This window comes from Erythrolamprus reginae, chromosome 2 (genome assembly GCF_031021105.1).
Source record: "Erythrolamprus reginae isolate rEryReg1 chromosome 2, rEryReg1.hap1, whole genome shotgun sequence".
NCBI lineage: Eukaryota > Metazoa > Chordata > Lepidosauria > Squamata > Dipsadidae > Erythrolamprus > Erythrolamprus reginae.
In genome coordinates, this window is record NC_091951.1 from 56,195,214 (window position 1) to 56,214,382 (window position 19,169).

The 19,169-nt window shown below is 41.9% G+C and overlaps 1 protein-coding gene across 2 annotated transcripts in view; it reads right to left on the minus strand.

Moving 5' to 3' along the window:
• Positions 1-19,169, minus strand: part of LRIG1 (leucine rich repeats and immunoglobulin like domains 1) — a 191,278-nt gene that overhangs the window by 56,742 nt on the left and 115,367 nt on the right. For both annotated transcript variants that reach the window (XM_070738181.1, XM_070738182.1), the window contains exons 4-6: positions 9,393-9,530; positions 5,264-5,407; positions 1,440-1,583 (exon numbers count right to left, since the gene is read on the minus strand). In XM_070738181.1, the coding sequence (XP_070594282.1) occupies positions 1,440-1,583; positions 5,264-5,407; positions 9,393-9,530 (426 nt within the window). The remainder of the gene's footprint in view (positions 1-1,439; positions 1,584-5,263; positions 5,408-9,392; positions 9,531-19,169) is intronic.

Sequence of the window (19,169 nt, forward strand, 5' to 3'; positions counted from 1 at the left end):
GGGGAAACTGACATATCCCTAGCTGCTATGATTTACGTATGGTTTGTTTGGATTGTATGATTGTTTTTATAAGGGGTTTTTAAAATTGATTTTTTAAAATATTGGATTTGTAAATGTATTGCTTGTTGTGAGCCGCTCCGAGTCCTGGGAGAGGGGCGGCATACAAATCTTAATAATAATAATAATAATAATAATAATAATAATAATAATAATAATAATAACAACAACAACAACAACAACAACACAACAAAACAACAACAGCAATAATAATTACTATTATTACTATTACTATTACTATTACTATTACTATTACTATTATTATTATTATTATTATTATTATTATTATTATTATTATTATTATTATTACCTAGCCCTAGGCCTTGATTAGCCCTAAGCCTTTGCAGGCTTGTTTTTATTGTTACTCCCTCTGAGGATTTTTTTTCCAGCACTAAGGAGGGGATAAAACAATGTGCTGACGCTGACCAGAGTTAAGGATTCGAGCCAGATGAATACCTTGGAGGTAGACTTCCTCCCCTATTCCCCCCCCCCCCCACAACACTAAGGTGCGTCTTATATTCTGGTGTACCTTATACCCCCAAAATACAGTAGTTAACATGACTATTGTCCTTGTATTTAATCATTTCCTCTTCCTTTACATTAAGAACCACTACACTATAGCAAAAGTCTATATATGGTCTCCAGTGGTGGATTCCACTTAGCTTCCCTATTGGTTCGGAAGTGTGCATTTTGCAGAGGGAAATGACCCTCTGTGCATTCACAGAAACATAGAAACATAGAAGACTGACGGCAGAAAAAGACCTCATGGTCCATCTAGTCTGCCCTTATACTATTTCCTGTATTTTATCTTACAATGGATATATGTTTATCCCAGGCATGTTTAAATTCAGTTACTGTGGATTTACCAACCACGTCTGCTGGAAGTTTGTTCCAAGGATCTACTACTCTTTCAGTAAAATAATATTTTCTCACGTTGCTTTTGATCTTTCCCCCAACTAACTTCAGATTGTGTCCCCTTGTTCTTGTGTTCACTTTCCTATTAAAAACACTTCCCTCCTGAACCTTATTTAACCCTTTAACATATTTAAATATGTTTAAATATGTATGCACAAAGGGTTCTTTGCCAGCCACTTTCAAGGAGCCAGAGGACCGATTGGTGCCAGCTTGGGGAGCGGGGCAAATTTCTACCACCGGTTCAGGAAAACTGGTACGAATCGGCACCAACTCACCACTGATAGTCTCCCAGAAGTGAACCCACTTTGTTCATACGGACGGCCCAAAATCGGACGTTTCAGGCACCAAAAATCACATATTTGCAACCATGCTATGATGTGGGAGGATGATTTCCTTGGCACCCAAAAGAAAATGTCAAAAGAAATACAGTATTCCTTAAAATCTATCAGCATAACGTATTGACTTACAGAACCTCCATTTTGGCCAGACCCCAAAAAGCTCCATCGGTCAACTTGCTTATATTGTTGCGCTGCAGCTTCAAAACTTCTAAACTGTCCAGGCCATGGAATGTCAACCCTTCTATCAAACGAATACGATTCCGGTTTAACTCTCTGAAAGTGACCAACAACAAAGAAGGATGTTAAGTCAAATATTTCTCAATAGACTGATCTTCCAAAGCCAACAGCCAGGTATAGGTAAATTAGGAACAGGGTAGCACCCACTTATATTAGACCTAAAATATTTTGTTTATTTGTAAAAATTACAATTGAATTCAATGGCATTCCTTAGTGACCTTGTAAATATATCAAAGTTTTCAACCATAAGATTTTTATCACAAACAGAAGGCAGTGTGTATTGTATTTCTTACCAATATAGACATAATTGTATGCTATTAACATGTATTTCTTGTAGAATATGGTTCAAAATATTTGAATGTATTGAATTCTTTGTATACATATAGGACCGCACCCACCTGTGACCTCTTTTCCTTGCCTGAGTTTGTGCCACACACACCAGCATTTATTTATTTATTTATTTATTTATTTATTTATTCAAATTTGCGCAACATTTGTGCAACATGAACTAGGGATTCCCAAGACCTACCCCTCTGCGGCAATCCTACATTCCTTGCCTGGGAATCTTTTCACCACCCACAGAAGGCAGTATGTATTGTTATTTCTTATCAATATAGACGTAACTGTATGGTATTAACATGTATTTCTTGTAGAAAATGGTTCAAAATATTTGAATTTATTGAATTCTTTGTATACATATAGAAGAAATCAATCTAATTTAATTCAAGTTGATTAGAATAAAAATGGTTTACCTGGGACAATTAATAGTACCTGTATAGTCCATAGGTATTTGGCACATAAGGGTAGATTTCTACCTCTCCAAACCTTGGCTGAGATGGCCAATGGGTAGAGATTACTGGTACTATAATCTAAAAACATCTGGAAAACCACAGGATTTCCACTTCTGCCGTGTAACATAAATTTGAGATTTTGACAACAGGAAAAATGAATCTGTGAATCACTTGAACAGAAAAAGTCATCCAAGAGAATAAAATAAAGCTCTACAATTGTATTTGTGCAAAATTAGAAAGCAGGTATCATTCCTGGAGATGAGCAGATAATAAAGAAAATTTTGGACTGCGCTGAAATGAATAGATTAACACCAAGATTAAATGATAAAGCGGACTCATTGAACTACAAGACTTGGGGGAAGTTTTATAGAGGGTCAGAAAATGAATATAAATAAAGCAATCTGAATGTAAGTGAATGATGTAACCCAGATGTAACAAGCAAGGAGGGGATAGGGGAGGAGGGGAGGAAAGAAAATTTTAAATTGGAATTGTATTAATAGACAAACACATAAAGATAAAAGAAACAGATTAAAAAAGTATATGTGGAATAAAATGTGAAAAAAATGTGAGACTGTGTAAAAAGAAATTCAAGGTTACTGGAATACCATCCCAGAAAAATAGAGAAAGTACTGCAAAGAAAAGAGGAAGGGAAGAGAGGATAAAAAGAAAGAAAGAGGAGGAAAGAAGAGAAGAGGGGAGGAGAGAGTGAGGAGAAATGGCAGGAGAGGAAGTAGGGAAGAGGAGAAGGAGATAGGTTTAGAAAGACAAAGACAAAGGGAAGATAGGAAGAAAGAACGGCTGTATGAGATGAGAAGGGAGGGTGGTTAAAAATAGCCACCTTGAACTAACACTGTGTTCTCACACATCCACTGACACCTTCCTCCTCTCTGCTTCCTTGCACTCGTATTCACACACACACAATACCAGTGCCCTCCTTTTCTGAGCATCTCTGGACTTGCCCAAAGGGCCGCACCCACTAGTGACTTCTTTTCCTCGCCTGAGTTTGTGCCCCACACACCAGTCTTTGTGCAACATTCACTGGGCTTCCCAAGACCTACCCCTCTGTGGCAATCATACATTCCTTGCCTGGGAACCCATATGTCTTTGGGTTATGATGACAACCAGGACTGCCTGGATTGCCATTGCTAAGCGATACGGTCACATAATGTTGCCCTTTACGACTGCATCACTTAGCAACGAAAATCTTGATTCCAATTGCCATTGTAATCCAAGACTACCTGTATTATCATGTGAAATCTTACACTAACTATGCTGAATCTAGCCTTTTGAGTTGGGTTCCAAAACTTCAAGAAGGTAGCAAGCAAATGTTGATGCCAAAGGTCAATTATATGTACATAAAGCACTGTCACAGATGCAGATCAAATGCAGCCTAAACTGTACCTTGGCCAAACAAACAATAACATGTGTGCTAGCCATCAAAAGTACCCTATGTCTACCTAAATGCCAACTCCGCATTCTTCCCTCCGTGCAGTTTGAACACTGAATGTGAAAACAGATTGCAAGAAAGCGCTCTCAATTCTGCTTTTCTTTCATTGCATGCCCACAAAATAGAAACATAGAAACATAGAAGACTGGTGGCAGAAAAAGACCTCATGGTCCATCTAGTCTGCCCTTCTACTATTTCCTGTGTTTTATCTTACAATGGATATATGTTTATCCCAGGCATGTTTAAATTCAGTCACTGTGGATTTACCAACCACGTCTGCTGGAAGTTTGTTCCAAGGATCTACTACTCTTTCAGTGAAATAATATTTCCTCACGTTGCTTTTGATCTTTCCCCCAACTAACTTCAGATTGTGTCCCCTTGTTCTTGTGTTCACTTTCCTATTAAAAATACTTCCCTCCTGAACCTTATTTAACCCTTTAACATATTTAAATGTTTCGATCATGTCCCCCCTTTTCCTTCTGTCCTCCAGACTATACAGATTGAGTTCATTAAGTCTTTCCTGATACGTTTTATGCTTAAGACCTTCCACCATTCTTGTAGCCGGTCTTTGGACCCGTTCAATTTTGTCAATATCTTTTTGTAGGTGAGGTCTCCAGAACTGAACACAGTATTCCAAATGGGGTCTCACCAGCGCTCTATATAAGGGGATCACAATCTCCCTCTTCCTGCTTGTTATACCTCTAGCTATGCAGCCAAGCATCCTACTTGCTTTTCCTACTGCTCGACCACACTGCTCACCCATTCTGAGACTGTCAGAAATCACTACCCCTAAATCCTTCTCTTCTGAAGTTTTTGCTAACACAGAACTGCCAATGCAATACTGAGATTGAGGATTCCTTTTCCCCAAGTGCATTATTTTACATTTGGAAACATTAAACCGCAGTTTCCATTGCTTTGACCATTTATCTAGTAAAGCTAAACCATTTACCATATTACAGAGCCCTCCAGGAATATCAACCCTGTTGCACACTTTAGAGCAGTGTTTCCCAACCTGGGCAACTTGAAGATATTTGGACTTCAACTCCCAGAATTCTCCAGCCAGCAAATGCTGCCTGGGAAATTCTGGGAGTTGAAATCCAAATATCTTCAAGTTGCCAAGGTTGGGAAACACTGCTTTAGAGTCATCGGCAAATCAAAGTAAAACCCAGAAAGAGAAAATATGCACATATACACACGCACACACCTGACATAAGGAAGAAAATTTACGACATATATTCCAGTTAACAGATACTCAAACATTTCCCTTCTTTTCTTTTGGTTCTATTAAGAATGTAAACAGAATAGTCAATCCGGGGTGGAGCCACATCCAATTTTTATTTTATTCATGTCACAAAAGACCACTGGAATACGCTTTAATCAACATTTCACACATTCAATCTGAAGGATTGTGTATGGTGAAGTGTCCTTAGGGAGCTAAAGCTTGGCCAGTTATAATTAAACTGCACATTTCTACTCACAGTTGTGTTAGATGGGGCAGTTTGAAAGCTTTGATGGGAAGTTGAACAATTCTGTTTTTATTCAGGCGAAGCGTCAGCAGGGATCTTGACAAGCTGTTAAAAGCCTTGGTCTCCAGGACACTGATTCTGTTGCTCCCCAGGTAGCTGTAATAATTTACAAAAGAACATTCAAAATGGTTGTGTTGGATGTCTTGATTAGTCCCTCTTTATCTAAGCAGGTGGTGACATCAGACGTGCTGTTTTTCCAGAAACCAAATGTCTTCCCACTCTAACAACAATCAAGCCATTTTGTACAATTTATAGGCAGGTGATGATTAAAAGATTCCTCTGATACTGAAGCACCTGTCAGTCTGTCAGAGCTTCCTTTCCTACCTCAGTGCCTTTTGTTGAACCAAAGCTTCCAGAATTTTCTATTGTTTTTCATGCTTTGAGTTCTAGAGTAGGTGTCCAGATGAGAAAGAATGTCTATACAAGAATCAAAGCCAAACCAAAAGCAGAACAAATATACAGTAATACCTCATGATACGAACTTAATTGGTGCAAGGAGGAGGTTCGTAAGACGAAAGGTTCGTAAGACGAAACATTGTTTCCCATAGGAAACAATGTAAAGTCAATTAATCCGTGCAACCAAAAAAAACCCCGCAAAAAAAAGGCTTTCGGCGACTGCTGGGAAGCCGCGCGGCTGTTTTAAAAGGTGACAGCCGGCCTGGGAGGCTTCCCAGCACTCCCCCAAACCCGGGTTCGGGGTTCGGGGGGGTGCTGGCAAGCCCCCCAGGCCGGCTGCGACCTTTTAAAACAGCTGCGCCGCTTCCCAGCTGTCTCCTGAAGCCGAACGCTAAAGCCGAACTTCCGCGTTCGGCTTCGGGAGACAGCTGGGAAGTGGCACAGCTGTTTTAAAAGGTGACAGCCGGGCTTGGGGGCTTCCCAGCAACCTCCCGAACCGAACCCGGGGTTCAGAAAATTTTTGCCTCTTCTTACGAACTTTGTTCGAGTTACGAACCGGCGTTCGGGAGGTTTCTGGGAAGCCCCGCCGCCCGGCTGTCACCTTTTAAAACAGCCGCGCGGCTTCCCAGCAGTCTCCGAACGCCGGTTCGTAACTCGAAAAAAGTTCGTAAGAAGAAGCAAAATTTTTCTGAACCCCGGGTTCGTATCACGAGTTGTTCGTAAGACGAGGGGTTCGTATCTTGAGGTACCACTGTACATTGTACATGTATATTCATACATACCGTGTTTCCCCGATAGTAAGACCCCCCCGATTGTAAGACATATGGGGGGTTTCAGGGGGGTCGGCTAATATTAGCCATACCCCGAAAGTAAGACATATGTCTTACTTTCGGGGAAACACGGTATTGCGGGGGGGGGGAGCCCGATGACCCGCCGAGCAGGTGGGAGAGCTCGGCTGCAAGGCACAAAGGATTTCCCTCGAGAGAGAGAGAGTGGGGGATAGTCGTCGTCGGAGCGCTAAAGACCAGGGCAGAGAAAGCGCGAGCTGCATGCGGGAGAAGCGGAGGAGGAATCAGGCAAGCCGAATGGGAGCCTGTTCTGTGTGAGTCCGGTCCGGGTTTTGCTTACAGCCCCGGGCATTAGCAATAGCAGCGGCGGCAGGAGAGGCAGCCCTTTGCAATGTGGTCCGCCTGTCTCGGCACTTGCAGAGCGAGGATGTAGAAGTGGGTTTGCGGAGGAGTTGCTGGCGGGGAATGGAGCGAGGGAGGGCAGGGGAGGGATTCCCATTCGGCTTGCCTGATTCCTCCTCTGCTTCTCCCGCATGCAGCTCTCGCTTTCTCTGCCCTGGTCTTTAGCGCTCCGACGACAACTATCCCCCACTCTCTCTCTCTCTCTCTCAAAGAAAAGCCTTAATTTCGTAGCCATCGGCCTTCCGAGGCTGGAGTTCATCCTTTTGGGGGATTACGATCGCTTAATCCAAACCACCGCCGCTATCCCCCCCCCCCACGCGATTCCTTGCACCTTCTTCCCAACGTTATATCTGCGGTTCAGCCTCCTTCCCCGTCGAGAGAATTCCGATAGCAATACTAAGTTCTTTCCCTTTAAACACAAGCATAAGCACGCGACCCAAAGTAGAGATGCAAAACTTTTTCCAATGTAAGACATACCCCGATAGTAAGACATAGGGGGGCTTTTGGGGGTAAAAAGAAAGTAAGACATGGTCTTACTATCGGGGAAACACGGTATAATAATCTTTGGAAAAGACACTGGTGCTGGGAAAAATTGAAGACCAATGGAGAAGGGGATGGCAGAGGACGAGATGGTTAGATAGTGTCTTAGGCACAATGAACTTCAACTTCAGCTTCAACCGCAACAAGATTCAAACTTAATATTAACCGCTCTAAACTTGACTGTAAAAAATATGACTTTAACAATCGAGTTGCCGAAGCGTGGAACTCATTACCAGACTTAATAGTGTCAAACCCTAACCCCCAACATTTCTCCCTTAGACTATCCACGATTGACCTCTCCAGGTTCCTAAGAGGTCAGTAAGGGGCGTACATAAGTGCACTAGTGTGCCTTTCGTCCCCTGTCCAATTGTCTTTCCTTTATCTCATATATCATATATATTTTCTTCCTTTCATATATCTTCTCTATTTTTACATATTATTTTATATACAGTGATTTCAACTATTCCTTCTGTGCCTTAAAAAGTATGATACTTGCATCCAGTCAGATTTTCGCGGGTTCAAACTTCGCGAAACGGCTATACCACGGTTTTTCAAAAAATATTAATTAAAAAATACTCCGCAGTTTTTTCCCATACCACAGTTTTTCCCACCCGATGATGTCATATGTCATCACCAAGAGTCACTTCTCTCTCTCTTTCTCTTTCTTTCCTGTCATTCTCTGCTTCAATCATTTTCTCATTTCTCTTTTTTTCTCCCTTTTTCTATAATTTTTCTCTCTCTCTCTACCTTCCACTCTCCCCCCTCTTGCTCTCTCTCTCTTTCTCCCTCTCTCTCTTCCTCTCTGTGAGAACGCCTGTCCCCACCTCTTCTGCAGCCCCCTCGCTGATAGCTGGGACGAAAGCGCTCTCAGCTAAAGGACTGTGAGAGGGGCGGGGTGGGCATTCTCAAAGCGCTCAGAGCGGCTACCGGCCGAATGAGGAGGATGAGAAGCCGTAGCCGCCAGCGCTGCTGCAGGAGGACCCGTGTCCCAAGAAAGCCGGTGAGAGGGGTGGATCGGGCGGGCGGGCGGTAGCGGCGAGGGGTCCGGAGGCGCTGGGGGGGCGGGGGCAGCCGACATTCAAAGCAATCTTTGCCGGCCTCCGCACTTTCGTCGCTCCCTGCCCTAATTTCAAGCCCGGCTCCTTGCGCTGCCTCGAAAAAATGTGCGTGGACGTAGTTTTTGGCTGTCCATAGCCAAAAATTGTGTTTTTACTTCCGCACCGCTACTTCGCGGAAAATCGACTTTCGCGGGAGGTCTTGGAACGTAACCCCCGCGAAAATCGAGGGAACACTGTATATCACTTCATGTCTATTCTTTCCCATATGTATTGTGTATTGGACAAATGAATAAATAAATAAATAAAAATAAAAACTTGGAGTTTTGCAAATTCCAGGAGACAATGGAGGACACAGGGTCTTAGTATGCTGTCAGTCAGGGGTTCACTAAAAGTCAGAAAGGACTTAGTGACAACTAAATATAATATACTGAAAGTAAGACAACTGTATTCCATCTAGATTAAACATTGTCTTCTGGACAAATTAGTTTTGATTGCAACTTTTCATATTAGCTCAATATGAAGAGGAAGAGAGTGAGCAAAAACCAAGTATCTCTGTTCCATTCCTTCCATAATATGACCAATGAAAGAACTGGATATGGGAAATTATGTAAATCAGAGTGTCAAACTCATAGTCTGTAGGCTGGATGTGTCACCTGCTGGCCATGCCCACGCCCAGTTTAGCAAAAGGGAAAAAAGTTGTGATATGTCACATGACGACTCCGTGACAATGCGAGTTTGATACCCCTGACGCTGATGGACATCATTCATTTGAGTTTTAACCCACGTTATAATCGGTAACCCCCTTTTTAAAAGATCAAGGTAACCTGAAAGTCAGTTCTTCTTGTATAAATGAGTGCTTTTCCATAAAACATTTTAAAAAGAAAGAAAAAAGCTTACAGATCCTTTATGGGAAGCCCCACAGGGAAACAGCCACTTCGGATTTCTGTGATGTTATTTGAGCTGAGGTCTAACGTTTCCAGGGATACATAGGGCTCCAGCTGGCTGGCTTCAATGCCATGGATTCGGTTGCGATTCCTGCCACACAGAATGGAGAAAAAGACAGACGTAAATTCGCTTTTTGCCCTTCTGGGTTAGAATATAATAGTACATCCATACAGCAAGACACAGTTCTTTGTAATTGATCTGGCACTTTGCATCGGATGGAGTAAGGGAGTGCAGTAGAATTTAAAGAGTGGAGATAAAACTTGTTATTAGAATGGTAGAAATTGACGTAGATAAGCAGAATAGTGAGGAATTTATCCGGCGGAAACAAAGACCATTTTGAAGCCATACTTTTAAGACTATGATCTACTGACTACGGTATTGTTTATTTAAGCATCATTTGTTGAGTAAACAATAACTGGCTGAACCTATATTTGGTGCTTATCCATAAACTGTGTCTGATCTACTGTGGCTAGATTCACACATCACATTCTAACCAAACCAATACCCATTATGACTTAGCACCACGTATGAACCTAATCAAGAGTCCCTGCTCTTCACCCAGTCATTTACTATACAGTGGTACCTCTACTTAGGAACTTAATCCATTCCGTGACCAGGTTCTTAAGTAGAAAAGTTGGTAAGAAGAAGCAATTTTTCCCATAGGAATCAACGTAAGAGCAAATAATGTGTGTGATTGGGGAAACCACAGGGAAGGTGGAGGCCCTGTTTCCTCCCAGGAGATTCCTAGAGGCCCCACGGAGGCTTCTCCCTGCCTTTTCCAGACCTGTTTCCTCCCAGGAGATTCCTAGAGAGACCCCACGGAGGCTTCTCCCCGCCTTTTCCAAACCTGTTTCCTCCCAGGAGATTCCTAGAGAGACCACCACAGAGGCTTCTCCCTGTCTTTTCCAACCCTGTTTCCTCCCAGGAGATTCCTAGAGAGACCACCACGGAGGCTTCTCCCTGCCTTTTCCGGTTACAGTTTCAGAGGCTCGGGTTTGTAAGTGGAAAATGGTTCTTGAGAAGAAGCAAAAAAATCTTGAACACCCAGTTCTTATCTAGAAAAGTTCGTAACTAGAGGCGTTCTTAGGTAGAGGTACCACTGTACTACGTAAGAAAATTTAAGACAAAAATAACTACACACAGAATGCAAATCTGAGTAAAATCTGTATTCCTGAGTAATGTTTACATTGACAAAGATTGCAGTCACAGGCTGCCTTAGCTGAGATTATAGACTAAGCCAAATCAAAGATGCAAGTGACATTGTACTGCATTACCAAGTAAACAGGTGAGTCCTTGATTGAGTAATATTGAGTGGGAAGGCTAATCTACAGGTAGATATTCTTTGGGAGTACAATTAAGTCTGCTAGTTTGCCAGAGAAGCCAATATTTTCTCATGAATTAAGGCAAATATATGTGTCACAGGATAATGTCCAATCTGGGTCTGTCACCAGAACCAGTAGTTTAGTCTTCCAAGCTTTCGGACTCGTACTGGAGCCCATCCTCAGGGCTACATCAACATAAGGTCAGTGTTTGTCCGGGGGAGCGGGATGGGTGCGGCCAGCTTGATGTCACTCATGTCGCCTATTGAGGCCCGAGCACTCTGCCTGTGAAAATGGGCTCCCAAGCTCCGTTTTCGACTGCAACAGACTCCGGCAATCCTCTGCCAGTGAAAACAGAGCTTGGGAAAGCTGCACGCAGCTCTCCTGAGTTCCATTTTTGCTGGCAGAGGCCCTGCAGGCTGTTTGCTGTTTCCAAGGCGACCTCATGAGCTAGATCTAAGCACCCCATGAGCCAGATCCAGGCCCGATTTTGATACCCCTGTTCTGGAAAGAGCACACATTCTGCTAGAGAGAAGTTCTCTGAGGATGGACTCCAGCATGAGTCCAAAAGCTCAGAAAACTAAACCTCTGGCCCAAGTGACCACCCCAGATTGGATCTTCCTATATTTTCCGTCATCTCCCCTTCCCCTTTTTCAAGGGGGAAATGGGAATATATAGCTGGATGCGTACTTCTTTCTTCTATGCAAAGTCGAACTAAATCCAGCATTTTCTTCTCTTAATAAATTAAAAAAAGAGTGGAACATGAAATAACAAACGAGACGAGGCTTTTCATCCTACACCTATGGCTGAAGTTTTTTCAGTCCAGCTTAAGTTGCCTAAGAAACTGAATTTGGTTTGTCCCCAGAATTGAAGAACCTTTCTAAGAATCACATTAACACTTGCAATTTACATAGAGGCAGGACCTAAATCAGAAGGTAAGGTGTTGATGTTAAACTGCAGTGTGGATGGCGTGAGAAATGACAAAGTAAAACAGGTGGTGCTACTTCAAACAATCCTGGCCTTCCTAGGAATACCGAAGGTATTTTAGATGGTAAGATTATACTTTAACCCTGATGAGTAGACTGCGCTAAGTATCTGTGTGTGAATATTTATTGGAAAATCTTTCAGCAAGTAACATTACCTGGGAGGAGGAAGACTAACCTGAGCATAGAGATGATTAGGCTCCTCCATAATGGAGGCTATATCTGAAGAATGGGAAAGCAAGCTGAAACCATACTGTTGGCCTTCATCTAGGATCATTTTACAGAATTAGTCAGTGATTTTAAAAAAAAAAGTCTTAACAGAGCAAAATTCCACCTTCTGCAAGCAACAAAACCAAGCTTCAAATAACCAAAGAATTCAGCAAAACATTATTTTAATTCTGATGCAATAATTTTTCAGATCCATAGTTCTTCTGTGTATCATACAGTTCATCAATTGAATTTTCAACAACATTGTACTGTATATACATTCATTTCCCAAGAAACATATCACCACAAATGTTCTTATACATTTTCTATGTTTGTTTGTTTGTTTGTTTGTTTGTTTGTTTGTTTCTTTACTTACTTACTTACTTACTTACTTACTTACTTACTTACTTACTTACTTACTTACTTACTTACTTACTTATTGGATTTGTATGCCGCCCCTCTCCACAGACTCGCATAACCAACAGGACATTATACATCACCAATTTTGCATTATTCACTACCCATTTAATTGTACTCAACAATCCTCATGCTGGTTTATTTCTATCACATATTGCTCTTCCCAGCAATCCACAGTAAAAATTTAATTTTACACCTGTTCACTTTGTCATTAATTTTCATTAAGCCAACAAAACACAACTCTCGCTTTCACACATTTCTTAGTGAATAGCTAAACAGCAGAAATCTGATCCACGACCCTATAATTGAGCAGAGAGCCCCACTGCACTTTAAAAATTTCGTTCACTATTGCCTTTCACATTTTTTTTGAATAAAAACATTGACACGCAAAATATACATTCTTGCCCGCATACCACAGCACAATGGTGCATGTTATATATTGAACAAATGCAGGATTCAATGGATAAAACACCAAGAACTTTAAGACAATAATGTATGGAGGTGCAGGGGCTTTCCTCTTCTGTCCTATGAAGCAAGCAAGAACTCTTACAAATACAAATAATCTTAGTCCAAAGATATTTCACCAGAAGAGCCCTTCACTCCTCCACTCGAAACAGAATACCCTACGAAAATAGACTAACAATCCTGGGTCTAGAAAGCTTAGAACTACAGCACCTAAAACACGATTTAAGTATTGCCCACAAGATCATATGCTGCAACGTCCTACCGGTCAATGACTACTTCAGCTTCAACCGCAACAACACAAGAGCACGCAACAGATTCAAACTTAATATTAACTGCTCCAAACTTGACTGTAAAAAATAAGACTTTAACAATCGAGTTGTCGAAGCGTGGAACTCATTACCGGACTCAATAGTGTCAACCCCTAACCCCCAACATTTCTCCCTTAGACTATCCACGATTGACCTCTCCAGGTTTCTAAGAGGTCAGTAAGGGGCGTACATAAGTGCACTAGTGTGCCTTTCGTCCCCTGTCCAATTGTCTTTCCTTTATCTCATATCTCATATATTTTTTCTTCCTTTCATATATCTTCTCCTCTATTTTTACATATTATCTTTATATATATATTACTTCATGTCTATTCTCTTCCATATGTATTGTGTATTGGACAAACAAACAAACAAATAGTATTGATCAGAGAATCCTCAACTTGTTGCTCGAAAAAGTGCTTGTCCCAAGAGTGAATAGCTGAACACAAAACAATTTGTTTTACTCTGATGATAGAATGATCTTTGATCCAACATAAAATTAAGCCTGTGGAAATGGGAAGAAGAAAGTTTCTTCACAATCATGTGTGTGTGTGTGTGTGTGTATGGGGGGGAGAGGAACAAGAAAATTTGTGCCTCCTCTTAATTTAGAAGGTCTTTCAATCAGTCATTCCTGCCCTAATCACCCCAAGACTTGTCGACTGCAGTGTGCTGTGCACAGGGCTAACATAACAATCAGAAACTTCAACTAATCCACCAGGCAGTCAATGATGTAAAGTTGGAGACCACAGAAGGACATGCCATATTGACAAGACAGTTCTGTTCCGGAAGCTGTATTGGTTGTCAGTTTGCTTCTGGATGTGATACAAAGCTATTAACTATAAAGATTTACCTGCCATAGAGTCAGTTTATTTGAGAAATTACCTGTCTCCATGACTTCTGCCTAGCCAGCATGTGCCAACAAAACTGACACAATGAAGGTCCTTTGGACTCGACAGTGCCATCTATAAGAATTCAGAAAGTGTGTCTTCTCTGTTATGGTGCCTGCCTTCTGGAATAAAATCCTACCTGAAACCCATATACCCCCACCCTGTTGATATTCTGTACAGTAATTTTCTTCTTTATTTAATTCACACCTTTATTATTTTTATAAATAACTCAAGGTGATGAACACACACAATACTCCTTCTTCCTCCTATTTCAAACATAACAACCTTGTAAGATGGACTGGGTTAAAGAGGATGTGATTGGTCCAAAGACACTCAGCTGCCACCTTTTGTGCCTAAAGTGGGACCAGAACTCACATTCTTCTGGCTTACTTAACTACTAGGTCAGACTGGCTCTTTGCATTGAAGATTTGGTTGTCCTCCAGGCCTTGAGTTGAGTTGAGCCCTTTGTTGGATGTCTCCTTGTCTATGGCTGTACAGAATGACTGGATTGCATCTTGTTTTGTTTTGAGTTTTTATGCTGCATTGTATTGAGAATCAGTTGGAGTTGGTCAGTGACTGCATGAATTAAATAAATAAAAAAATAAAATCTACAATGGGAAACCTAGGTTTCCTAAGATAATTTACTAATAGTCAAAGGAAAATGGTACTAGCATAGTTTTTTTTGAATGATTTATAGGAAATTCACTTATTTTCTACCCAAACTATTTCAAATAGACAAAAATATGATACATGTGATAGGTTAATGTTTGCGTTTTAGCAAAGATCTCAGGATTTATACCTGGAACTGCCGGACCTAGGGCTAAAAAGCCAGGAAATCTATCTATTTACTTTCTTCAAACTCCAATGCCATTCAAATAGACCAGGTGGAATTGCAATGACCAATGGTACGCCTTGAGAGATTCCAACATTTCAAATGAAGAACAAAATTGGTCATAATAAATCAAGGATAAAACAAACATTTTAACTTCATGCCTACTTTTTGCTGTACAGGTAGTCCCTGGGTTAAATCATCCCTGACTTATGATGTTTTGTCGTTAGGACAACCTGGGGACAGCAGCGGAGCCGAAGCTCCCCCAAAGCCGCCGCTGCCACCTCCATTTGGGCGAGGGGATCTCCGTGATGGGTGGCGGCAGCTGCGGAGGCCCCCTCGCCCGAACAAAGGTGGCGGTGGCGGCCTTGGAAGCTGCAGCAACACAGCGGCAAGAAGGACCAGCTGTTGGTCCCTTGAAGCCACCACCGCCGCCTCCGTTCGGAATATTCTGATTTACAAGGAAATTCGGCTTACGACGCCCCATAAGAACGGATCGACGTCGTAAGTCGGGGACTACCTGCAATTTGTCTTAAAATGGAGAGAAATGCAGGTTGTCCTATGCATGTAATAATGGTTCACAGTAATAAATATGCATTACATTGCATTGCTCCACAAATGACTTCCAGCAAAACTAGGGAAAGTCCATCCTTTGAATCATGTCCTTTGCTTTTATTAATATCTCCAGTCTCCTATATTTTCCAAGGAAATTGCAAAGGCTGGTTGCAATGTGTTCATCAAGCAGGAATGACTATCCATAAAAGCAGGATATACTTTTCTTAGAGGCCACTGAATCACAAGGGCCAAAGGGAACATCTGGTAGATTCTGAAAGCTATTGCCAAAGCCGTTCAGGTACGGCTCAAATGCGTACTAAGAGAAGAACATGTACTCCTGATGTGCTTGGGTCAGCCACTATGAAATTCAACATAAACTGTGTGCACCAGCATCTTAATTAGTAGCAGCACTGGCCCTGGAGTAAGATCGTGGGTTTGCTTGGAAACACAAAGAAGAGGAGAGAGCCAATTCCCCTCCTTGGATTTCCTATCTGCAGGAATTTATGGATGTTTTATTCCCCTGGAATGAAGACCGGCTGCACAGACGCACAACCAATAATCACAACAGGATAAATGTTAAGCAGTGGGGTTTAAAGCAATCCGACACTAAGGAAAAGGTACCACTGGTCTGTGGGTGATTAAAGCAATCTGAAAGCTATTGCTAAAATCAGTGAGCAGCACTAGCGGAGTTTGCTGGTTGATTTTGGGCCAGTCATTCTGTCTTAGCCCAGCCCACCTCACAGGGTTGTTATTGTGGAGAAAATAGAAGCAGGAAGATGTGTTGGATATGTTTGCTAACTTGAGTTATTTGTAAAAATAATAAAGGGAGGGAGGGAGGGAGGGAGGGAGGGAGGGAGGGAGGCAGGCAGGCAGGCAGGCAGGCAGGCAGGCAGGCAGGCAGGAAGGAAGGAAGGAAGGAAGGAAGGAAGGAAGGAAGGAAGGAAGGAAGGAAGGAAGGAAGGAAGGAAGGAAGGAAATAACAGAGACTGAGATAGAATTTTAGTATCACTCTTATATTTTATAAGAATAAAAACCTACTGTTTCTCATCTATATGACCAAGAAAAAACAGATTCAAGAAGAATTCTGACCTGTTAATACAGAATACCATTCAGGGTAGAATATGAAAGTAGACAGGGTATATACTTTTTTAAAGTGTGAACAGTTCCTAAACAACAAAGATATTACCTAGGACTAACAAGAGTTAAGGGAGTAACACTATCATTCTTTCCAGATCAAAAGCATTATTGATTGTATAGCAGAGTCAAAAGAAAGAAAGAGAGAGAAAAAGAGAGAAAAAGTAATAAAAAGAAAGAAAAAAGGAAAGAAAGACAGCAATAAAGATGTTACTCTTTTAAATTGGCACAAGAGATTTTGTAATTTTTGGAAGCAAATAGTTACCCCTTTCAAAATAGATAAACTGGAGCCAAGGTACGTAACATTATTTGTTTGTATTTACATAACCGCAACCTTCCTGTGAGTCCTGACCAATCATCTTTCTTGAGTAAGAATAACAATGGTTCCGCTAAACTGAGAACTTGAGACTGTACGGAAATGAACGTGTGGAGTCAGTAATAATAAATGTGGTAAGCACTAATGGCAACAAGATGACTTAAATTGTGATAGCCAAGAATATTGTGTACTTTCATTTCCTTTCATATTAAAATTTCACAAAACTTCACTTTATGCAATTTTTCACAAGGCTGAATGACTCCAATTTTTCAATTTAGAGGAATTTCATTGGACAATATTTCTTAAGCTCATTTTGTGGTGAGAGGGGTGGCAAACAAATCTAATATAAACAAACAAAACAAAGTGTGTGTTGGGCTTAATCTCTGGCCTTCAGTTTGCACCAACCTGGATCTCAGAACCTGCTAACTATAGCCACTGTTAATGAGAGCAATTGGAGGCAGATGGTCCCAAGGAATTTTGAAAAAAGATTATATATTAGCAATAGCGATAGCACTTAGACTTATATACCGCTTCATAGTTCTTTTACAGCCCTCTCTAAGCAGTTTACAGAATCAGCATATTGTCCCCAACAATCTGGGTCCTCATTTTACTCAGCTCAGAAGGATGGAAGGATGAGTCAACCTTGATCCTGGTGAGATCTGAACTGCCAAACTGCAGGCAGCCGGCAGGCAACAGAAGTAGCCTACAGTACTGCACACTAACCACTATGCCACTGTGGCATATTGGGTTTTTTTTTTGAGGTAATCATTCCAATAATTACATATATTGTACTGGGGTCGGGCGGTAGGAAAAGCAAGTAGGATGCTTGGCTGCATAGCTAGAGGTATAACAAGCAGGAAGAGGGAGATTATGATCCCGCTATATAGAGCGCTGGTGAGACCACATTTGGAATACTGTGTTCAGTTCTGGAGACCTCACCTACAAAAAGATATTGACAAAATTGAACGGGTCCAAAGACGGGTACAAGAATGGTGGAAGGTCTTAAGCATAAAACGTATCAGGAAAGACGTAATGAACTCAATCTGTATAGTCTGGAGGACAGAAGGAAAAGGGGGGACATGATCGAAACATTTAAATATGTTAAAGGGTTAAATAAGGTTCAGGAGGGAAGTGTTTTTAATAAGAAAGTGAACACAAGAACAAGGGGACACAATCTGAAGTTAGTTGGGGGAAAGATCAAAAGCAACATGAGAAAATATTATTTTACTGAAAGAGTAGTAGATCCTTGGAACAAACTTCCAGCAGACGTGGTTGGTAAATCCACAGTAAATGAATTTAAACATGCCTGGGATAAACATAGATCCATCCTAAGATAAAATACAAAAAATAGAATAAGGGCAGACTAGATGGACCATGAGGTCTTTTTCTGCCGTCAGTCTTCTATGTTTCTATGTTTCCCACTCATAAACCCAATTCCTCTGTGGCTTTCAGCCCAAAGCAGCTATCTTGAGAATCCCTGCCTTAAAAAAACACTGATCAACAATGGAGTCCCAACTACATTCTAAGCTGGAATTCAGAAGTTGCTCTTCATTCTTTTATGTGTATGTGCTCATGGGCACACATACAACCCCTCCTCTTTATTTCAAGAATACTTTTTGCCACATGACTTCTATTTCCCTTGTCTGACTAATTTATGGGCTTGGCAGGATGAATCATGGGCTAATATTCATGTTACTCTTAGATGAGTGGTTAGAGTGCAGTACTGCAAGCTACTTCAGCTAACTGCTAGCTGCAGTTCAGCAGTTCAAATCTCACCAGGGTCAAGGTTGACTCAGTCTTCCATCCTTCCCAGGACAGTAAAATGAGTACCCAGGTTGTTGGGGGCAATAAGCTGATTCTGTAAACCGCTTAGAGAAGGCTGTAAAGCGCTATGAAGCAGTATATAAGTCTAAAGTGCTTTTGCTATCTCCAACAGAATGTCCGGCTGAAATATTAACATACATTTTGATGTTTCTTATGAAAGTTAAAGCACAGTATAAATCAGGGGTCCCCAACCACCGGGCCGCGGACCAGTACCGGGCCGCGGGGCATGTTGCACCGGTCCGTGGAGTCAGCAGCTGCCAGTCCTCCTGCCGCCGCCCCCTCCCTCCAGTGCTTCATCTCCCGCTGGGAAAGAGGCCTCAGGAGGCAGGTTCTGCCGGCCACAGGGCGATGGACGGGACAGAGGGGGGGAAGGACCGGGAGGCTCAAGTCTCTTTTGGCTTCTGCCGTGGCATGCCTTTGCATTTTTGGCTGGGGGGGGAGGCAGGAGGGCCGGCCTGACCCCCTCCCTCCAGCGCTTCACCTGCCGC